The sequence below is a fragment of the Theropithecus gelada genome, chromosome 10 (genome assembly GCF_003255815.1).
Source record: "Theropithecus gelada isolate Dixy chromosome 10, Tgel_1.0, whole genome shotgun sequence".
Taxonomy (NCBI): Eukaryota; Metazoa; Chordata; class Mammalia; order Primates; family Cercopithecidae; genus Theropithecus; species Theropithecus gelada.
The window spans coordinates 64469855-64491973 of NC_037678.1; the positions used below are offsets into that span (position 1 = coordinate 64469855).

General features: G+C 52.4%; 1 protein-coding gene across 3 annotated transcripts in view; it reads left to right on the plus strand.

The window, feature by feature from the left end:
* Nucleotides 1-4812: 4812 nt before the first annotated feature.
* TGM2 (transglutaminase 2) overlaps nucleotides 4813-22119 on the plus strand; it is a 39830-nt gene continuing 22523 nt past the window's right edge. Inside the window, exons 1-5 of one of the 3 annotated variants that reach the window (XM_025398318.1) lie at nucleotides 4813-4883; nucleotides 5842-6113; nucleotides 9968-10147; nucleotides 16014-16256; nucleotides 20887-21005. In XM_025398318.1, the coding sequence (XP_025254103.1) occupies nucleotides 6104-6113; nucleotides 9968-10147; nucleotides 16014-16256; nucleotides 20887-21005 (552 nt within the window). In that variant the 5' untranslated portion in view covers nucleotides 4813-4883; nucleotides 5842-6103. Of the gene's footprint in view, nucleotides 4884-5841; nucleotides 6114-9967; nucleotides 10148-16013; nucleotides 16257-20886; nucleotides 21006-22119 lie in introns of those variants that run through there. The other 2 variants (XM_025398320.1, XM_025398319.1) reach the window with 2 other exon arrangements.

Consider the following 22119-nt stretch of genomic DNA (forward strand, 5'->3'; position numbering starts at 1 on the left):
AGGATCGTGTGCCAAGGAAGGGATAATCCGGTTGTCAGTTTTGATCCTATGAGAAAAGCAAATCTTGCTGCCAGAGATGGCCAGAACTCTGTTCTCCAAAAAATCCTAAAACTCCCCATTCCCTCGGGTGTCTGGATTGCTAGGAACTGGAGCCACTTCATAATAACAATAATAGAATCGACTTATTTTCCTTATCTCCCATTTCTTCTGATCTCATCCTTTGAGCCCAGCAGGATGGTGTGTCGGTCGTGTCGAGTCTTTTTTGAAGAAGGAGAGGCCACAGCCAATAAGAGGAGGGCAAGCTGGAGCCTGGAGCTGCGGCCCCTGCCTCACGGACTCACTGCCGGTTCTAGCATTTGAGCCTCATCTTCCATCGCACTCCTTGTTAAATGCAACACCTATTCCAAGTTATATAAAAACAGCTTTCTCAAATTTCAAAACTTACCAGTGCCTGTCCCCCAGTCATAGCCTCCCATATCTCCTTCCACCACTGCCAGCAATTTGGAGTGGATTTTTCCAAACCTTCTTCTGTATGTTTTTATGTATGTACTGTATGTATATTTACTTATCTGTTCCCATAGAAATTGAACAGTCTTGTGGAATCATACCTCATGCCATGTCCTGGCCACTATTTACTTCTATAGTGTTTGGAAGCCCCAGCCTGACTCTGCCCTGACTTGCAGTGTGGCCTGCGGAAAGGCTGGTGCCCGCTCTGAGGCCCAGCAGCGGGTATTCCTACTCTGTGCTACCCACACATCCCCAGGTCTGTCCTTTGTTTATCTCCCAATGGTTGTCCTGGGATTGTAGAAGATATGATTGGAGGGTAAGTCAGACCCAGATCTCTCATCTCTGGTGCAGACAACAAAGACTGAGAGAGGCCCCAGCACCTCACCCTGATTCCTGGTCCTACCAGGGGCAACTGGCACCACAAATCCTATCAAACAGAGCTCCTGGGCTAACCTCAAGAACCTGGCTTGGTTCTTTCTCTCTCCTCCTTAGAACCCCTGGTGCAGGTCATGAATTCATTCAACAAGCCTTTACTGAGCAGCCACTGAGAGCCAGATGGGTGGAGGGAGACAGAGATACACAAACACTAGAACTTATACAAGGTAGGCTGTGACTATGTCCTGTGGGTGTGGGGCCAAGAGAGCAAGAAGGAAGTCTCTGGGTGGGTTTCAGGAGGATGGGTAAAGCCTGGGTTAAAGTTCGATAGGTGAAGAGGGAAGGCCAGCCCAGGTAGAGGGCACAGCTGGAGCAAAGGCCTGGAGGTGGGTGTTTGCAGGGTGCATTTGGGGGCGAGTACTGTGTCTGGTGAGGCTGGAAGGGAGGAATGTGGAAGATGTGATAGAAGGGTAAGCTGGCTCAGCCCTGCAGGGCCTTCAGTGCCTCGTGGTCTGGGATGTGATTTCCACTTTTACAGAAACAGAAACTGATGCTTCGGATAAGTAAATAAAAGTACCTGCCCATGGTCCATCAAGCTCAAGGGGCTGGGACCCTATGCCAGCTGCAGGAACAGTGGAAGGGGGAGGGACTGCACTTGGAGGGTGGTACATTGTGGAATCAGAACTAAGGACAAGATGACCAGGTCAGTCTCTCCATCTGCAAAGTGGACACACTGAAAGAATCCTCCCTCCCCACGCAGATGCGTGTTCTCTGTTCCCCACAGCCTGGGAGACCCAGATCCCGCCCCAGACAGGCCACTCTCTCAAAGCGCTTGAAAGGTCACGCCTGCCTCCTGATATTTTCCCTAAGGCCCCATCCTAACACCCCTACCCCACCCCCTCCCACCTCAGGGGAGCCTGCCCCACCCTCCCTATGCTCCCTCACACCAGACACTGCTCATCCCGGTTAGTCAGTAGCTGGAAGAAAAACCTCCAGATGCCCCGGCACACTCCTGCCCACCCCACCCTCCCTCCCTCCCTCTCACATCAGCTGTCCACGTCTGTCTCTGGCCTGGAGGCACCTTGTCCTCGAGGAGTGGCTGAGCTGAACCAGGGCCTGAGAGCCTGGTCATGCTGTGTGACCTTAGGCAGTGTCTCCGACCTTTCTGAACTTTAATCTTGTTTCTGTGTTTCTTTCCTTCCTTCTTTCTCTAGCTGTGGTAACTCATCCCTCCCTCAGGCCATAAACGTTTATTAAGCGTCCAGTGTATACCACACACCATGCGTTAGGAGCACAGGCTGCAGTCCTTGGAGGCCTCACTTGCTGAAAGCTGTAGAACTGGACACGGCCCAGGCCCCTGAGGACTGCCCTGGAGGGCACAGGGAGACAGGACTGACCTCTGAACCTCGCGGGAGCAAGCACAGGTCCTGCTTTCCCACCTCCTGACCGTGTGGCCTTGGGTGAGGCACTTCCCGTCTCTGAGCCCCGGGTTCCTCATTTAACAAATGATAAGAATCATACTGTGAGGTTTAAATGGAATGTCTGACTGGTAGTGGGTTATTCCAAAGTTTCTAAATATTCACCTTCGTCTCCACCTTGAGGCCTGAGAATCCTTGGGGAAGGGGCTGAATCTCTCTAACGCTGGGATACTAGGCATCAGTGGCTGTGGGAACAAGATTGATTTGTGAGACAGTCTTTCTGAGCAACACCGACCAAATACTCTACATCGACTGCAACCTGCTTCACCCACACACGGGGACTCTCCCTTTTCTGGAGAGAGTCCTGACTCTTGATGACATCATCATAAAGCTTAGGTGATGTTTATTGAGTACTTACTATGTGACCTGTAAGCACTGTAGAAACATTATCTCTAATCCCCAGTGTCAGGGACTCTTACTATACCAATTTTATAGAGAAGGAAACTGAGGCTCAGAGAGGCCTAGTAACTTGCCCAGGGTCACAGAGCCAAGAGTGACCTCAGAGCCCTCCTGCTCTAAGCATTGCACAACACTTCCCCTGAATGGATGACAAAGGGCCCTGACTGCAGCGTCTGGGGATCTTGAGCCCATAATCACCCTCTCTGGGACTCAGTGGAGTTTTGAAACCTTTACAACCACTGAGGTAAGACAGGGCACGGTTTCCCAGTCCCTTTGAACAAATGGGAAAACTGCAGCCCAGAGAGGGGCAAAGGTACCTGGTCACTGGGACTGGAATCCAGGTCTCTGGGCCAAGCCTGGGTTCTGGTCTCTGTCTGCCACCTTCCTAGACGCCAGTCCTGCCCCTGGCTGGTCACATCCTGGGGTTGCTCAAGGCCATGCGTCACTCAGGTGGCCATAGTTCTGTGGAATGTGGGAGAGGAAGTGGGGCAGCTGGCTGGGTGCAGGACAGGCCTGGAATTCTGTGCTAAACCCTGTGCTGGGATCCAGGAATAATCTAATGGGATTGTTCTCACAGCCAGCATCCACTGAGGGCCGACTATTTGGCTGCTGCTGTACAAACTCTCCATGAATTAGCTCACTCAGTCCTCATGACACTCTGTGCAGTGGGTACCAGTACGGCCCCCATTTTACAAATGAGGAAACTGAAGCACAGAGGTTCAGTGACTTGCTGTGTAGTGGACATGGCTACACAGTGAGGAGGCCAAAATTTAAACCCAGGGCTGCGTGACTTACCCACTCTGTGTAATGAACTAAGTCCGGGCCCGCAGGAAGAGGCGATAATGATGTTCAGAATGGAGCTGCTGCTGCTGCTGATAGAATTGATGATTTCTCAAGTCAAACATTTTTGGGGGCTGGTGGTGAGCCAGGCACCATGCTGGACACTGTGGTCAAGAAGAGTTTAAAAATCTCGGGTGCGCCGGACACAGTGGTTCATGACTATAATCCCAGCACTTTGGGAGGTCAAGGCGTGCGGATCACTCGAGCTCAGGAGTTTGAGACCAGCCTGGGCAACATAGTGAGTCCCCCATCTCTACAAAAATTAGAAATATTAACTGGGTGTGGTGGCGCACTCCTGTAGTCCCAGCTACTCAGGGGAGCTGAGGCAGGAGGATCGCTTGAACCTGAGGGATGCAGGCTGCAGTGAGCCAAGATCGCGCCACTGCACTGTCTGGGTAACAAAGTGGGACCCTGTCTCAAAAAAATAAAAATAACATGCTTAGGTGGCTCCCTGTCTTCTAAGGAGCTCCCAGGCTGAGGGTTTTGAAGGAAAAAAATACCTGGTAGAAAAGGCCAAACCCATCCCTTCATTTGGGGCAGGGCTGACACCTGTGGAAACATAGCCTTCCTTCCGCAGAACTGACTGTCCCTGCGCCTCCTGTCTCTCCTTGAGGTCCGAAATAGGCAGGTTCTGGGACACTTGCTATTTCGGTGCCAAGTCTCAGGGCCCCCAGTTATTGCATGCTCGCCATGTAAGGCACCCAACGTCGGTCATTTAGATTGAGTCTTACTCAGGTCTGTGAGGGACGGATTCTTGCCCCCATTTTGCAGAGGAAGAAAATGAGTCAAAATCCTGCCCATGGCCACGCTTGAACCCTGGCCTGTTGACCGACTTCCCTCTCGGTCAGGTGATTCTCCTCACCCTGCTGTTTCCTCCAAGCTTCCACCAACTGTGGGGAACAGTTTCTGCAACAATCTCTATAAAATGGGGCAATTACAGGTCAGCTGGGCTCAACATGGTTTGTGGGTTTGTTCACTGAGACTCCAGCCAGAGCCCATTTGACCCAGGGAGAAATATCCATTGAAGCAACACGGGTTTTTTTTCCCTGTTCCATATGTCACCTAGGAATGCAGATGGGGGCTGCTGCTATAGTCCAAATTCATCAATAGATGTGGAGCTTGTTCCGGAATGTAGAGCTTGTTCCAGCAAAAGTGCCAGGGGAGCCCCGTGGGCCTCTGTCTCTCCAGGAACCCTTCCCACTCAGGGCTCACAGTGGATCTGGAAGCACAGGAGATCAGGAGACCAGAGAAACCAGGATGAGAGATAGGCCCCCTGGTTGCCAGGTTCGAGAAGTCCTAGGCTGAGTCCCTGGAAGGTTGGCCGTGCTCCTTTCTGGCACACAGTGGGGCCTCAAGAAAGCTCAGTGGATGGATGGATTGAGGGAGGGAGGGAAGAGAACATGGAGGGAGGGATGGATGAGGGATGAGTGGATGGATAGATGGATGGGTAGGTGATGCAAGGGTGAGTGGATGGATGGGTAGATGGATGGCTGATTAGATGGATGGCTGATTAGACGGATACAAGGATGGGTGAGATTGGAGGATTATCTGGGTTTTGCTGCAGGAAGGGACACGGGTGTGTCTGTTTTTGCAGGTGCGTCTGCATGTCTGTACCTGAGTCCATGCCTGCATGTGTGCCCACCTCTGAGTAGCCACATATTTGTGTGTCTGTGGGTGCCCTCTCTGATTTTGCATCCACAACTAGCAGCGGCATTTGGCGTCCGGGAGCTCTGTATGTGTGCCAGGTGCCTGTGGACACCTGATCATCTGTGTCCACAGCTGTGTGTGGCTCGCAGTCAAGGCTACCTGGCTGTGCCAGGCTGTATCTGTGTCCTGGTGTGTCTCTGCAATTAGAATCTGATGTTGTATCCATGTCACTGTGTCTGTGTGTCCAGCTGTGTCTGGTGTATCCGTGGGAGTGTATCTGTGTCTGTGTGTGTATCTCCACAGCCCTGTGTGTCTGTGTCTGCTCCCCGTGTATGTGTACCTGAGTGTGTGTGTGTGTGTGTGTGTGTGTGTGTGTGTTGGGTGTGGGGAGGTGTTCTTGATCCCAGATCTGACCTGAGAGTCCACGTCTCTGTGTCCAGGTGCACCCAGGTTCCATTGTGTGTTTCTGTGAGGGTGCTGCGTGTGTCTGTATCTGAGTGTATGTGTCCACGTGTCTGTTCTCCAAGGTCTGACTCTGTGGGTCCAGGTGTGTCTATGTCCTGGGCTAGCTGTGTGTCCCTGTCCGCTCCCCCAGGGGGCGCCCTCGCCCGGCCGCCGTCCCTCCTTCGGGCTCCGGTCCCCTGGGTAAGCCCCAGCGCTGGCGGCGTGGGCCGGGGACTGGGCACTGGGTGGCCTCCCAGGTCGCCGCCTTCCCGCGGGGCCCCGCCCCCGGCCCGCCCCAAAGCGGGCTATAAATTAGCGCCGCGCCCCGCCTCGGCAGTGCCAGCCGCCAGTGGTCGCACTTGGAGGGTCCTGCTGCCAGTGTAAGGAGCCACTGCCCCCGCCCCCGCCCGACCATGGCCGAGGGTGAGTATCAGAGTCAGCGCAGCCGCCACTCAGGGGCTCCGGGGCATTGGGGGTCAGGACCTGGTGGGAGCTGAATTCCTAAGTCCTGATTTGGAGAGCAACAGGCAGACTCGGCTGGGTGGGGAGGCGCCTCGATGCTGCTTGGAGCCTCAGTTTCCCGGTCCACAGTGCATAACCATTAACCCTTGCCTCCCTGGATCAGGTGAGGCAATGGAACGCAAAGGGGTCCTGGCTGGCAAGAACCACCCGTACCTAAGTGTTCTGAGGCCAGGCCAGCACCCCCTGCAGAGCTCCAGGCACACATCAGGGAGCCAGCCCCCACTGACTGACCGGTGACACGTGCCAGTGGTCCGCCAGGACAGTAGTTTACAGTTTGCAACACTGTAACCCAGTGGTGTGCAAGCCAAGCCTGGCTGAGTCCTTGGCTCCAGCGGCCAGAGAGGAGCTTTCAGCATCCTATCGGGGAGGCTTCGGAAACCAGGCTGGTTCTTCCCGCCCTCACGTTCTGCAACCCCAGACCTTGGCCACTTGTTGAGTCTCGCCTATAAAATAAGAACAACAGTGTCAGCCTTTGGTGCCTCTGTGAGGAAGGAGAGGAGTGGAACAGAGGCTTAATTTCATACCTGCACCCTCCTCCCACATGCCCCCAAACACAAGCAGCACTGTCTTGGGTCCCAGCGGGAGGAATTTCTACCATGGAGGATGTCACTGCTGGACCCAGAATCCCAGCTGGCTCTTGGGTCAAGTTCATCTGGGGATGGCTTCTGCACCCATTGCAACCCCCAGGAAGGGGTGTGGTACAGGCACATGGGGCAGGTGGAGCAGGAATGGGTGGCAGGAACTGTGGACCCGCCTGACCCTGCTGTGTGATCTCAGCCACCCGCCTCCCTCGGACCCAGCTCCCAATACACTGTGATGTGTCGCTTTGGTGGCCGCTTGTCCTCAATGCATCTTCTCACCCCCTCCCCCTCGTGGTCAAAAGCAGGGCTCAGTGGGGCTGGGAGATCCTGGAGATGCCAGATATGATGAGCCCCCAGCCCCGTGTCACAGTGGGCACTTCTGACAGAGGTCTCACTGGCCTGGAAGACCTAGGCCTTTTCTCAGTGCAGAAATCCTATAAATCCTACAATTCTAGACCCCAGTGTTTCTGCACCTTTGGAGCTGGGCGTGATTTCTGGAAACCCTTCTTCGGACAATAGATGGAGAAAATGCCCCGGCTCCCACAGCCCAGGGACTGGCCATATCTCCAGGGTCTTCCACGGGAACAACAATGGCCTCTTTCCTACTCAAGCTCCCTGGGACTGAAGTTTCCAAAAACAACATTTTCTCACCGCAACAGGCCAGCAGGAAGTTTTCCCTTCTGGCCATTGAGGTCTCTTCTGTTGTGATTACACGGGGACCGACATCCCTGATACTTCAGTGGCGCAGAACTATCTGCCCCCAGGTTTGAGAACAACACAGGACGTGGCGAGGGAGGGTCGTAAGAGGGGCTGGAGAACGAACTGAGCTGTAGTGAGGTGGTTCCCAGGGCAGAATCCTACGGAATGCCACAGCTCTGGATTCCAATCCCAAAGCAGCCACTTGCTCTGGGACCTGGGGCCACCTGGTGTCTTTGTCTACAAAATGGAAATCATGATAGCATCTAGGTAAGCGGAGTTGTTTTGGGATTTAAGTTGAGATAATTCACATAAAAGGCACTTGGCATGTCATTTTTGGAATAGTCGAAGGTGAGCCGGAGACCTGGGCTCTCCCACTGCAAGAACCAACTTGCGGCGTGACTTTGAACAAATTCCTGCCCCTGGGCCTCACTTGGACCACATGCTGTCCAGTGGCCCCACTCTCAGAGAGTCTGTCTTGCCCACTCCTCCCACCTTAAGGGCTTCCCAATCTTGACCTTGAGCTTGCCAAGGTTTATGAGATTTGTTTTCCCCCAAGACCCCCACCCATCTGTCACCCTGACTGTGCCCTGGTCCTCTGCTCCATCTGAAACTGTAAATGGAACTTTTACATATCAAGCTTCTGTCCTGGGCTGGCCCTGGGGAAGGGGGTTCCCAACACGTCTTCTAGACTCACAGCAGCCCCTTGAGACTTCAGAGGAGGAGGCCAGAGAGGGGGAGACACTTATCCAGGCTCACACAGCAGCACAGCAGAACTAAAATCTACCTCTGGAAGTCTTCAAAGCTCCTATCATGTTAAAAATGTTTTGATTTGGAGAATATTGAACATACATAAAAGTAGATAGAATTGTTTAATAAATTCCTATGTCCCCGTCACCCAGCCCTGACCACCGTGGTATCTCCTGCCCCTGTGCACCTTCTCTGCTATTCGCCAGGAAATCTCAGACATCACATCATGTCATCTGTCAATGTTTCAGTATATGCCTTTAAAGGATAAGGACTCTTTTTTAACACAAACAAATTAACAAAAATTCTTTGATATCACCATTATGCCATCAGTATTTAAATTTCCGGTTGTCTTGTACATGTAATAAATGTTTTAAAATACGTTTTTTGGCCGGGCGCGGTGGCTCAAGCCTGTAATCCCAGCACTTTGGGAGGCCGAGACAGGTGGATCACGAGGTCAGAAGATCGAGACCATCCTGGCGAACACGGTGAAACCCCGTCTCTACTAAAAAATACAAAAAACTAGCCGGGCGAGATGGCGGGCGCCTGTAGTGCCAGTTACTTGGGAGGCTGAGGCAGGAGAATGGCGTAAACCCGAGAGGCGGAGCTTGCAGTGAGCTGAGATCCGGCCACTGCACTCCAGCCCGGGCGACAGAGCGAGACTCCGTCTCAAAAAAAAAAATAAAAAAAAATAAAAAAAAATAAAGATAAAAATAAAATACGTTTTTGAAATCAAGATCCAAATAAGATCAATACATCACAATGGGTTTACATTTCTCTTTACAGGTTCTCTCTTCAATGTTTTGTTCATTTTCTTTCTTGCAATCTATTTATTAAAGAAACCGGACCCTTTGTCAATAGTTTCCCTATGTATAAAGTTTGTCAATTACATCCCGGTTCTATGTTTAACTTGTTCCTCAGCCCTGGGTATTTCCTGTAAATTGGACATTGGATCTAAAGGCAAAGCCTATGTCATTGACCTATACCAAATACTGCCCCTGTTTAAACCAAAAGAACCCTCTGATAGCAATAGAATAGCTCATGTTTACTGAGTATTTATTACACAACAGACATTGTACTAAGTGTTTTACATGCATTAATTCATTTCATGCTCACACCAGCCCTGGGAGGTAGATACTACTGTTCCCCATGGCTGCTGGAGGTCACACAGCTAGGAAGTGCCACAGGGGTCACAACCTTGTGATTAAAAGATTTAGGGAAAGCTGGGCACTGTGGCTCACACCTGCACTTTGGTAGATCAAGGCAGGAGCATCGCTTGGCCCAGGAGTTTGAGACCAGCCTGGGCAACATGGCAAAACCAAAAATGAAAAAATTATCTAGGCACATACCTATAGTCCCAGCTTACTGATAAATGAAGAAATTAGTGTTGCACGCCTGTCCTCTCAGCTACTGAGGAGGCTAAGGTGGGAGGATCCCTTAAACCCAGGAATTCAAGGCTACAGTGAGCTACAATCACACCACTGCACTCCAGCCTGGGCAACAAAGCAAGACCTTGTCTCAATTAAATTAAAAAGAAAAAAGGGGTTAGGGAGATTCGGCCCCGCCCAGCCCCTGTGTGACCAGGGTTGGGGAGAGAGGTCGGTCGAAAGAATGGCCGTGCTTCATGGGGAGTAAGAGGGCACAAGGCCCCCATGTCTAGGGAGGGCAGGTGCGTCGCTGGGGGTCTGAAGGCTGCCCCCGAGGCTCATGCATCTCCTTCTGTTTCCATAGATCTGGTCTTGGAGAGGTGTGATCTGGAGCTGGAGACCAATGGCCGAGACCACCACACGGCCGACCTGTGCCGGGAGAAGCTGGTGGTGCGACGGGGCCAGCCCTTCTGGCTGACCCTGCACTTTGAGGGCCGCAACTACGAGGCCAGTGTAGACAGTCTTACCTTCAGTGTTGTGACCGGTGAGTACCTGCATCCTCACTCCACCACCACCACCACCACCACCTCCTCTCCACCCTGACGTGTCCCAGACCCCTGACAGAGAACAAAACAAATAACTTTACCCCTCTTTGTTCCCTGGGAGATTGCCACCTGTCATTAGCCCCATTTTAGAGATGAGGGAACTGAGGCCCTGAAAGGGAGAAGATGTCACACAGACCACCAGCTTTGTGAGCAAGTCTGTGCCTCTGGACCCCTGAGCTTCTGAAAGCCTATTATCACCAGGGTTGCAGGTCAGCCTTCAACGAGGAAAGCTGATCAAGATCCCATCTACAGGCCGGGCGCGGTGGCTCACACCTGTAATCCCAGCACTTTGGGAGGCCGAGGTGGGTGGATCACCTGAGGTCAGAAGTTCGAGACCAGCCTGACCAACATGGAGAAACCCCATCTCTACTAAAAATACCAAATTAGCTGGGTGTGGTGGCGCATGCCTGTAATCCCAGCTACTTGGGAGGCTGAGGCAGGAGAATTGCTTGAACCCGGGAGGCAGAGGTTGCGGTGAGCCGAGATCATGCCATTGCACTCCAGCCTGGGCAATAAGAGTGAAACTCTGTCTCAAAAAAAAAAAAAAAAATCCCATCCACAAGCCAGGCATGGTGGTACATGCCTGTAATCCCAGCTATTTGGGAGGCTGAGGTGAGAGGATCATTTGAGCCTAGGTCTTTGAATCCAGCCTGGACAACATAGCAAGACACCACCTTAAAGGAAAAAAGAAAAAGATCCTGTCTGCCCTTTCCCATATCAAAACAACTTTCTAATCCCTCTGCAGCCTGAAATCTATGCAACCCAGCCAGGCACCTGGATCAGGCCCAAATCAGGCCTGGGTGGCAGAGAAAGAGCCCAGTTGGCTTCAGCCTTCTATATGAGCAGTTCTGGGTCCCAGCAGTTCATTCTCCAAGCATTTGGCAGCTGCCTCAGTCTCTGAGGCTGGACAGAGAGACCTGGATTCTAGCGCAGGCTGGGTTGCCTACCTGCTGTGTGACCTTAGGCAAATTACTTAACCTCTCTGAACCTGAGTTTCGTTATCTGAAAGCCCTCATATTGCAAGGTTCTTAAGTGTCTGCTGTGGGGGAGGGCCTGCGGATGTTTGCAGCTGTTGCTTATCTTCGTACTGGGGCCGCAGGAATGGGTAAAGGGATGCCAAGGCCCCAGGCATCTCATTCCCAGATGCGTCGTGCCCAATTTTCTTTGTTGGCCATTCCTAGGAAAATGCCCTCAAATGCCAAATTAGTGGGGCTGGTTTCTGGTGGGAGCCACTCCCTTGAGGTCAGTGAGGGGCCACCTGGCTAGGACTCTGGGTGGGAAAGGCCAGCTCTTTCTGAAGTATACGAGGGCAGAGATGGCAGCAAGCACTCCTTGGCTGAGGCCTGCATTGACCTAGAAGGCCGTTGATAAGGCTTATCATGGGGACTGCAGGCTCGCCTCGGATACCTCCTCCATCCGTCTGCTCCCTGCCCCTGGCCTCCTGGTGGAGACACACCCATTGCCCAGGAACTCCCCCAATAAGCACCCTGGCCCCGTAGGTCACTTGCTAACAGAGCCAAGGAGCCCCCAGCAAGTCTCTGATCTTCCAGCCTCAGTTTCCCCCTCTACGAAGTGGAAAGTGAGGGTACGTGGCAGTTAAGGACTGGATCTGGTGGCCTAAGAAAAGTCAGGCTTGTGGTAGTGAAAATCACAACATCTATGGCACACCCGCTGAACGCATGCTTGTCTTGAATCCTCGCAGCTTAGAAGTTATAAAGGACTCCATTTTGCAGACGGGAAAGCTGAGGCTCAGAAAGGTAGTCACTGGCTCAGGAGGGTCAGTCACACAGTGAGTTAGGGACACAGAAGGCTTCAAACCCTGACCGCAGGGTGAGACTTTTCATCCGTATGTCCCTGCAGTAGGCACATTTATCACAAGTGCCTGCCGGGTCTCAGTGTGTTCCTCTGTGAAATGGAATGGTAGGTGAGCTGCTGGCTTGGGTGGGCAGCCTGTGATTTCTACTTTCTTTTTTATTTATTTTTCTTTCTTTAAACTTTTATTTTAAGTTCATGGGTACAAGTGCAGGTTTGTTGTGTAGGTAAACTCGGGTCATGGGGGTTTGTTGTACAGATTATTTTGTCACCCAGGTACTGAGTCTAGTACCCAAGCGTTATTTTTTCTGCTCCTCTCCCTCCTCCCACCCTCAAGGAGGCCCCAGTGTGTGCTGTTTCCCTCTATGCGTCCATGTGTTCTTGTCATTTCGCTCCCACTTATAAGTGAGAACATGGATTGGGTTTTCTGCTCCTGCGTTCGTTCGCTAAGGATAAGGCCGCCTTCTTTTCTCTTCTTTTACTCTCCTGATGTCCCCTCACCTTTTTTTTTTTTTTTTTTTTTTGAGACAAAGTCTCGCTCTGTCGCCCAGGCTGGAGTGCGGTGGCGTGATCTCGGCTCACTGCAAGCTCCGCCTCCCGGGTTCACACCATTCTCCTGCCTCAGCCTCCTGAGTAGCTGGGACTACAGGCGCCCGCCACCACGCCGGCTAAGTTTTAATATTTTTAGTAGAGACGGGATTTCACTGTGTTAGCCAGGATGGTTTCGATCTCCTGACCTTGTGATCCGCCCACCTCGGCCTCCCAAAGTGCTAGGATTACAGGTGTGAGCCACCGCGCCCGGCCCAGATGTCCCCCTTCTTATTTCTCCTCCAATTGTCTGGGCAGCGTAGTGTTAGGTGATTAGGGTCCTGAGTTTGGGGTTGGGTGAAGGGCCACTGCTGACCTTCCCACCCCAGCCAGCTAATCTCTGTCCTCCAGTCTCCACCAACTTATCTCAAACCATAACCAACCTGCCCTGGTCACTTCCGCAGCCCCTGTAGGCAGCCACAGAGGAGGCCAGATCTCTGAGTACAGAGTGCACACATCTTCCCTGTCCAAGCAACCAAGAAATTCCCGAGGCCTGGGGAAGCCTGAGGGACAATACCAGGAAACCGGGCCCTCCCTCAACTCCAGGCCTGGCCTGGGTCAGCACTCAGTTCAAGGCCTGGCCAGCTGACTCTGCTCCTGTGCGGGAACATTCTAGCTTGTGATGGGAAACTGAGGCCCAGAGAAGCAGGAGAGGTGGCTAAGGTCACTCAGCGAATGGAGCTGAGTGAATGTGAAAGTGAATGTGTGGCCTGACCCCACACATTCCTAGATGTGTGTTTTCACCCAGACAGTTCGAGACCTGACAGATTCTGTTATGGGGTCCAGGCCACACTAGACAAATGCCATCCTTGTTAAAGGGATAAAGCTCTGCTTCCCTCCAAGGATGGGGTTGGGTTTGAGGGGGTGTGGCTGTGGCCGTAGGAGTGAAGTCAGCTTGGAGGAGTGAAAGTAACCCTTATGAGGCGAATAGAAGGCTCTAGAAGGTTCTGCTCACCCACCCCATCCCAGCCCGGCCACCATGGTCTGGGATAGTGGCCAGGACTCTAGGCTCCCTGTGGTCATTTGGGCACAGAGTCGTCCTCATGGTGCCCCTGGTCCCACAAAGAGGATGGTGTAGAACCGCAGCCAAGGACTTTGTGAAGCCAGCTTACGCGAGCAGCGGGTGGACCGTGGGACAGCCTGTCCTTCTCCTGTCCCCCCGAGATCTGGGAAGAAAGGGGTGTGTGTGTGTGTGTGACTGTGTGTGCATGGCTGTCCCAAGATAGAGAGAAAGGGAAATGCGTTTCCTGACTTGTCCCCGAGGGTAAAATGTCAACAGCGACATTGGCGATGGGACCTGGCCCAGGCCTGATGCCACAGAGACCAGATCATTGATCCTCTGAGCGGGGACGTTTCTGAGATTGGAAGGAGGGCCCTTAAGAATTAAGTAAGGGCCACAGGCGTAAACTGAGGCTGTCCTGAGCAAACTGTGATGCTTGGTCACCCCAGCGCCACCCCGCTCAGCCTCAGTTTCCATATCTGTGAAGTTCTTCAATAAAACTAGACCATCTCTACATTCCACTCCAGTTCTCATAATCTACTAGTTAGCCTGAGAATTCAGATTTTTAGTGGCCCCTTCTAATAACACTGACGATCGCTCACATTTCCTGCATGATGACTGAGCTGGTCACTGTTCAAAATGCTTTCTATGAACTCTCTCATGGAACCTTCGAAACAGAACCAGGAGGCGTTCATGAAAACTGAACAAGGCTAACTATGATTTCCTGAGCACTTACTATACACCAGGCACCTTGTGGGATGCTTTGCATGCCTGTCCTCTTTAAGCTTCACGACAACCTTATAGGGAGGTACTGCCACTGGCCCCATTTTACAGATGAGAAAACTGTGGCATAGAGAAGCTAAGTAACTTGTCCAAGTTCATAGAGCCAGTTTCGAACCTGAGATTGGACCCTCCCGGGCATGTGGCCTAAGCCTGTTTTCTTCTTGGATAAGAAAGCAGATCAGAGAGGCCTGGTGATGTGGCCCAGGTCACACAGTACTCAGGGGCAGAGTGGGGGAACCAGACCTAGGGTGGGTCTGGGACCCCAAGCCTGCATGGCTCCTCCCCGAATGCCAGCTCTGGAAGTCAGGGAGCATTCAAAGGCTTCCAGTTGGCCCCTGGCACTTGGGCAAGGCCCCAGAGGCCTGTGTCGTGCCTGTTAGTTCATGGTTACATTTGAGCTGGGTGTGGGTGGGGCTGGCTGGCAGGGAGGAGGGGGCTGAGGGCTGGGAGGGAGCCCCAGGGTGAGCAGGCCCCAATAATGTCAGCAGCGGGTGGGCAGAGCTGCAGGGAGGGAGATGTAAGAATAAAAATAAACTTTCCTGGGCACCCGCCCAGCCAGGCAGAGAACGTCCTCTGTCTCCTCTCCACCACCCATGTCCAGAAAGTGACCGGCCCCTCCTCGCCCTGCCCATGACTCAGACCTGCCTGTGGGGGTGGCCCTCCCCTCCACCTGGAAAAGTCCCTCAGGCTTCCCTAGGCCTCGGGAATTTCTTGGTTGCTTGGAGAGTGTGCCCATCGCTGTGCCTTTGAGAACCCGGCCGGGGAGCGTCCTGTTTGGGAAGGAGAGGCACCGTAGAAGACAACTGAGAGCTAAAGACCCACCTCAGATGCGACCTTTGCCACAAACTTCTAGGATACCCTTGGGAGACCCCTTTCGCTCTGAGCCTCAGTGTTCTCACCTGGGCAAGGGGTCTCAAAGGAAGCAGGTGCTTCATAAAGTGTAAAAGGCTGTAGGAAGGAGATGTAGGCTGTAGGATGTAGGAGATGTGGTTATGACCAGCATCTCAGAACTGCCTGTGGAGATGCGGGGGACAGCAGTTGGGGGGGCTTAGGGAGACAGACAGCTAGAGGCTGTGTGGGCCAGCCAGCATCCTCCGCTGGCCTACCGCAAGGGGCTCTCAGAGGAAGGAGGTCCCTTTCTGCTCAGTGTCTGGGCTTCCTTCTCTGAGGGAAAAAGCGGGATGCTAGCAGGTAGAGGATTTAGGCAGGAAAGGGGGGCCCTGGGGCATCTTGCCTAATCCTTGTCTGTGCTACACAAATGAGCCAGGCGATCCCAGAGAGAGGGATGGGCTTGTCCCAAGTCACGTCATTGCAGAGCGGTGGAATGAGCCTTGGCTCCGGGTTGCCTGGTCCTCTCTCAGGAGGACTCTCTAGTTGAGGACATGTGTGTGCCTGTGGTTTTTTATGCATTCCCACAAAACCACCCCGAAAGGCTGGGGTTCTGAGCCCCTCTTTACAGATGAGGAAACTGAGGCTCAAGGAGACAAAACTTCTTGCCAAAGTTATTTCAGTGGTTAGTGGCAGAACTAGGCCTGGAGCCCAAGCCGGGGGACCCCAGGTAGGTGCCCTGCTGTGCCAGCCCTGCCACCCCTAGCTCACAGCTACTGCTTCTCCCTCCACAGGCTCAGCCCCCAGCCAGGAGGCCGGGACCAAGGCCCGTTTTCCACTACGAGATGCTGTGGAGGAGGGTGACTGGACGGCCACCGTGGTGGACCAGCAAGACTGCACCCTCTCGCTGCAGCTCACCACCCCGGCCAACGCCCCCATCGGCCTGTATCGCCTCAGCCTGGAGGCCTCCACTGGCTACCAGGGATCCAGCTTTGTGCTGGGCCACTTCATCTTGCTGTTCAATGCCTGGTGCCCAGGTGAGCCACACGCCGTCCACTCACAGCGTTGGGGTGGGCAGGGCTGGATCCGCCCATGGAGGCCACTGGAGGTGGGAAGAACAGGGGATAAGAGACACACATCAAAGTGGACTGAGTGGGGCCCACTGTGCTCCAGCCTCACAAAACCCTCAAGACATGAGTACTCCTGTTATCCCTGCTTATAGAAACAAAATGAGGCCGGTCTCAGTGATCCATGCCTATAATCTCGGTCCTTTGGGAGGCTGAGGAGGGAGGATCACTTGAGTGAGCCAGAAGTTAAAGACCAGCCTGGGCAGCAGAGCAAGACCCTGTCTCTAAAAAAAAAAAAAAAAATTTAACAGTAGCTGGGTGTGGTAGTGCACGCCTGTGGTCCCAGCTAATTGGGAGGTTGAGATGGGAGGATCATTTGTGTCCAGGAAGTGGAGGTTGCAGTGAGCTGTGATTATACCACTGCACTCCAGCCTGGATAACAGAGTGAGACCCTGCCTCTAAAAAACTAAAAATACAAAGAAGTAGAATGATATGCCCAATTCCAGATATTTACCAAGGGACTTCATTCACTGTTTGAGGCCTGTGTATTCCCAGACCACTATGAACTGGGGCTTAGCAGTGACTTGGTTTCAAAAGCTACACATCAGAAAAAGGGTGCCCAGCTGATGCCCAGGCCCGGGCACTATGTCCTGGTTCTGTTTCATGGGGCCCTGTTTTTGTTTTTTCTTTTTTGAGACAGAGTTTTGCTCTTGTTGCCTGGGCTGGAATGCAATGGTACAATCTCGGCTCACTGCAACCTCCGCCCACCAGGGTCAAGCAATTCTCCTGCCTCAGCCTCCCGGGTAGCTGAGATTACAAGCATGTGCCACCACGCCTGGCTAATTTTTATATTTTTAGTAGAGACAGAGTTTCACCATGTTGGCCAGGCTGGTCCCGAACTCCTGACCTCAGGTGATCCACCCGCCTCAGCCTCCCAAAGTGCTGGGATTACAAGCATGATCCACTGTGCCTGGCCGAGGTGGGCAGCTATGTTTTAAATCTCACCCAGACTGGTTTGGGGAAGGGAAACGGGGAGGTGAGGTTGGGGGGAGGGCTGCGGGAGGGGGGTGAGTAGGAGCAATTTGACTGTCCAGCTGCCTTCTTACGCACTGTCTCAGTCGGGCCTCTCAACAATCCTAAGGGTGACATGACAGCGTCCCCACTTCACACACAGGAAACTGAGGAGGCAGGGGTTGCCCATCACCTCCCCAGGCCTCGATTTTCCCATCTAACTAGCAAGGCAGTTGGGTCTAATGATCTGTTTCCTTTCTGCTCTAATGAAACAAAGCAGGGGGACAAGCATCATGGGCCAGGCCCCTCCTGGGAATTGTGTGTCCGTCCTCAAAAGGGCAGAAATTCTGGCCTCCTGGCTGTTAGACCACCACCTTCTTGCTGGCCCACTGCTTTATCTTTTTTCTTCTTTATTTTGAGGCAATTTATATTTGAGCAGAAAGCTTTTAAAATTTTTCTCGTTTCCATATTTTGACTTTTATTTCCCAGTATAACAGTAGGCCATGACAGCATTCTCTTTAGAAAAGCTTCAAGCCCAGGTGCAGTGTAATCCCACGCCTGTAATTCCACACTTGTAATCCCTGCACTTTGGGAGGCTGGGGCAGGGGAATCACTTGAGCCAGGAGTTCAAGACCAGCCTTGCCAGCATGGTGAAACTCACCATCTCTATAAAAAAATACAAAAATTAGCCTGATGTGATGCCACACACCTACCTGTAGTCCCAACTACTCAGGAGGCTAAGGTGGGATCATCTCTTGAGTCCAGGAGGTTGAGGCTGCAGTTAGCTAGGATTGTGCCACTGTACTCCAGCCTGGGTGACAGAGAAAGACTCTGTCTCAAAAAAAGGGGAGGGGAGGGCTTCAAGACTACAGAGAAACGGCCTCCCCCTTTGACCCCTCCTCCTGGGGGAACACCATTGTTAGATATTTTGCGGGGGCTCCCCTCCTTAGGCCAGTCTGCACGTGCCTGGAGAAACTGCTGTATTGTTTAGGGCTCTGTCTCTCTATCACAAACATAAAAGGATCTCACCGTATACATTAACCTACAACTTGGTTTTTTCCCCTTGCAATACACTGTGAGGATCTGTCCACATTGGTCTGCATACATCTGTTCATTCATTCTTTCTTTCTTTTTTTTTTTTTTTTGAGACCGAGGCTCTCTCTGTCACCCAGGCTGGAGTGCAGCAGTGAAATCTCGGCTCACTGCAACCTCTGTCTCCCGGGTTGAAATGATTCTCCTGCCTCAGCCTCCCATGTAGCTGGGACTACAGGCATGCACCACCATGCTGGGCTAATTTTTGTATTTTTAGTAGAGACGGAGTTTCACCATGTTGGCCAGGCTGATCTCAAACTCCTGACCTCAGGTGATCCGCCCACCTTGGGCTCCCAAAGTGCTAGGATTATAGGCGTGAACCACCATGCCCGGCCACATCTGCTCATTCTTTCTAAGGGCCTCGAGTGTCCTGTGTCTTGCCCATGTGGATGGTCTAGCCCCCACTGATGGACAAGAGGTTGTGCCTGGAGGCTCATGGCACGCAGGGACCATGCGTCAATGAGCACCATTGCTTCAGACCCTGTGGCCAATGGAATGATTTCTCGGGACAGAAGTAGCCTTACTGGATCCCCCCGCCCCATAGGTTTGTTTTGAATTTTAGTCAACTGCAGAGGGTCGCAACTAGTTGGCAGCTCTGCCAACAGGACAGGAAGACGCCGGTGTCCCCACCCTTGTCCACACCACAGGGTTTCAGAGTTCAGGGAATGGGGAGCGTGGTTCTGGGGGATGGCCCCCTTCCTCCTGCTTGGCCTCACCCGGCGGGTTGGAGTGGCGGTCAGCCAAGCGGCACAGTGACTAAAGTGACCCACATCCCGGGGCGGGAGCTGTAGAGCTGGTGATGCAGAGGCAGGAAGTTGGGCTGGGGTGAGCGCAGGAGCGCTACGGGAGGAAATCAGTCTGATGGGTGGGAAAGGGCCGGGTCTGCCTGGAAAATGGGACCCTCCTATACGTCAGCTCCAAGACCAATATGATCGAGTGCCAGTTATATGCAAGGCTTCACGTCCCCAGTGCCCCCACCTTTACCAGATGGAGACCTGAGCTGGGGACGTCACAGTCTTGGCATCCTGAGCTGGGGTGGGGACAGTTCAACAAGTGCTGACACTCATTCTAATGTTGAAACACTGTGGGTTGTCCTTTCTCTTTCATTCTTTATTCCACATCCTCCGGCTGCTGCAGAGCCATTATAGTTCATTGACTTCAGGGTTAATTTTTATAGAAGTTTCCAGAGCCAAAGATCAGAATACACAAGAGACTTGGCTGCTTTCCCATTTTTCCTCACTGTGATGAAAGTAGGGGCTGCTGGTCGCCGCAGATGGGCATAACAAAGCCCAGGGGTCTGAGGGTCCGGCAGCTGCTTCCTTCCCAGGCCACCTTCTCCATTAGACCTGACAGGCACAGTGCCTGGGGCCCGAGAAACTTTTAGGCGCCCGTGAACATGTTTTAATTTAATTTAAAATCAGAAGAAAAAAATGAACATTTAAGTTGAACAATAGGTTTTAACATGTAATACTGAGATAGCTGTCATTAACCAAGGCAGTCATTTTTCAATTCCTTTTTTTCTCATGGAGGAAGGAATGCATGAAGTCAAGACTGCCTGCGGCTCACCAAAGTCATAATGCGGCTCCAGATTGCCCCTTCTTGGCCTCAGTTTCTTCACCAGTGAAGTGGAGTCAGTAAAGCCCGCCTGATCTTTGGCCTCCTACCATCTGGTCCCAACTTCCTCAGCCCCCTCTTCTCCCCTCACTGGCCACAGACAACTAAATGCCCTGCATTTTCCAGCAGCCAAAACTTTGTTCTTTCTGGTCCTCTGCTTAGAATGCCACCCTCCAGGTTCCAACTCTCTAAACCTTAATCATTTTTCAAGACAGCATTCAGATGCCACCTCCTCCAGGGAGCCCTCTGTGACTCCCTCAAGCTGGACAGGACCCCACCTCTCCTGAGCTGCAGGAATCCTTTCTTGACCTTCCCCTCTGCTACTGAGCTCTCTCTCCCTTGAATCATGCGCCTCCCTCATGCTACCTCAGGGCTTTCGTTTCCAAAGCACCTTTCAGATCTGCATTTTGGGCTGACACAGTGAGATGTTAAGGTGGGCAGAGAAGGCAAAGTAGCCTACCCAGGGGCACACAGCAAATGAGGCTCAGGAGTTTCCTAACTCCTGGTCCAGTGCTCCTCTGTCTTTAGTCTCAATTTTCCTAGCTATAAAATATTCCTGAGCCTTAGTTTTCCCATCTTTAAAATGGGGCTTTCAAGGGTCCGTTCCTCATAAGGCTGTTCTGGAGATTAAATTTATTAACACAGGTCAGACATTTATCACAGGTCCTGGCACGTGGTGAGTGTTGGAGAAATGGCAGCCTTTGTTGTCACTAACCGATAACACCTTATCTCACTGATGTGGGGTTATTCCTTAATGGTGACTTTCTCTAATTAAAAGAAGGATGGATCTCTGAGACACTGGCTTGGCCTTGACTGCCAGATTTGCGGGGACCCTTGGGCCTCTGCAGACCCAGAGCTGAGGTCCGTTTCTTCCTGCCTGCAGCGGACGCTGTGTACCTGGACTCGGAAGAGGAGCGGCAGGAGTACGTCCTCACCCAGCAGGGCTTTATCTACCAGGGCTCGGCCAAGTTCATCAAGAGCATACCTTGGAATTTTGGGCAGGTAGGGGCAACACCCTGTTTCTCCCAACCATCTCAGGCCCTTCTGTGTGCCTGACCCTGTGTCTGGGGGCAGCCAAAGCTGCATAGGTGGGAGTGAGTCACAGAGTCACCCACTTCATGCTGTCAGGGATGCAAAGGCCCTGAAACAGCTGAAGGTTCAGAGAGGGCCAAGGCTGGCCTGAGGTCACACAGCAAAGGCAGTGGCCCTGGATTCAAGGTGGGGAAAGAACTAGGAGAGCCTTTGGGAGCTGTGAAGTTGGTTGGTATCCCGGGGAGGGGGGAAGAGGGAACAGTAAAGCTCATGTATTTAAATAATAGGCAGTACTTAGAGGGCACTCGCTGTGTGCTAGGCATGTGCTAAGAAGGGGCTTTAAACCCTCACCCAGATCAGTGGTTCTCAGGATCACTGAAAGACGGTGTTAAAATACTAGGGGGTGAGAATTTGCTCTTCAAACAAGTTCCCAGGTGATGCTGATGCTGCTTGTCTAGTAACCATACTTTGCGAACAAACAAGCCTGAGATTTAGGGGCTAAAAGCAACCATCACTTATTATTTGTTACAAGTCTATGGGTCAGCCGTGCATGGCTGTCTAGGCTGGGCTTGGCTGGCCTCAGCCGATGGCTCATCTGTTTCATGTGGTTTCTCACTCTCCAGCCGGCCAGCCTGGGCTGGTTCTCTAAACCGGTGATGATAAATTTCATTTATCATCCATCCACCTGTAAAAATTCTTGAGACTGCTGGGAAAACTCACAAAGCAAGAACTATTGCACCCCTGGCCACTCAACCTCCTGGTGTGTTAGGAGGTATTGGCCTCCTGGGGTGGGGTTCACCCTGAGGCTTCCCCCAGCAGCCTCTGGGGCAGGGTTCAATGTTCAGGCCTAGAGGGTCCTACCCTGAAACCATAGGGAAATCTTCCCTGTATGGTCTCAGGCTCTGACCAAAGTTTTCTCATCTGAATATTGTCATGATAATTGCAAAACTGTCTGCCCAGCAACCCCATAGCCTGCTGTGGGATAGAAATGAAATGGGGGTATGACCGTGATGCATAAAATACATCAGAAAATGAATTGGCTCTGATTTTTCATGGCTTTTTATTCTCTCCTGAGAAGGAGAAC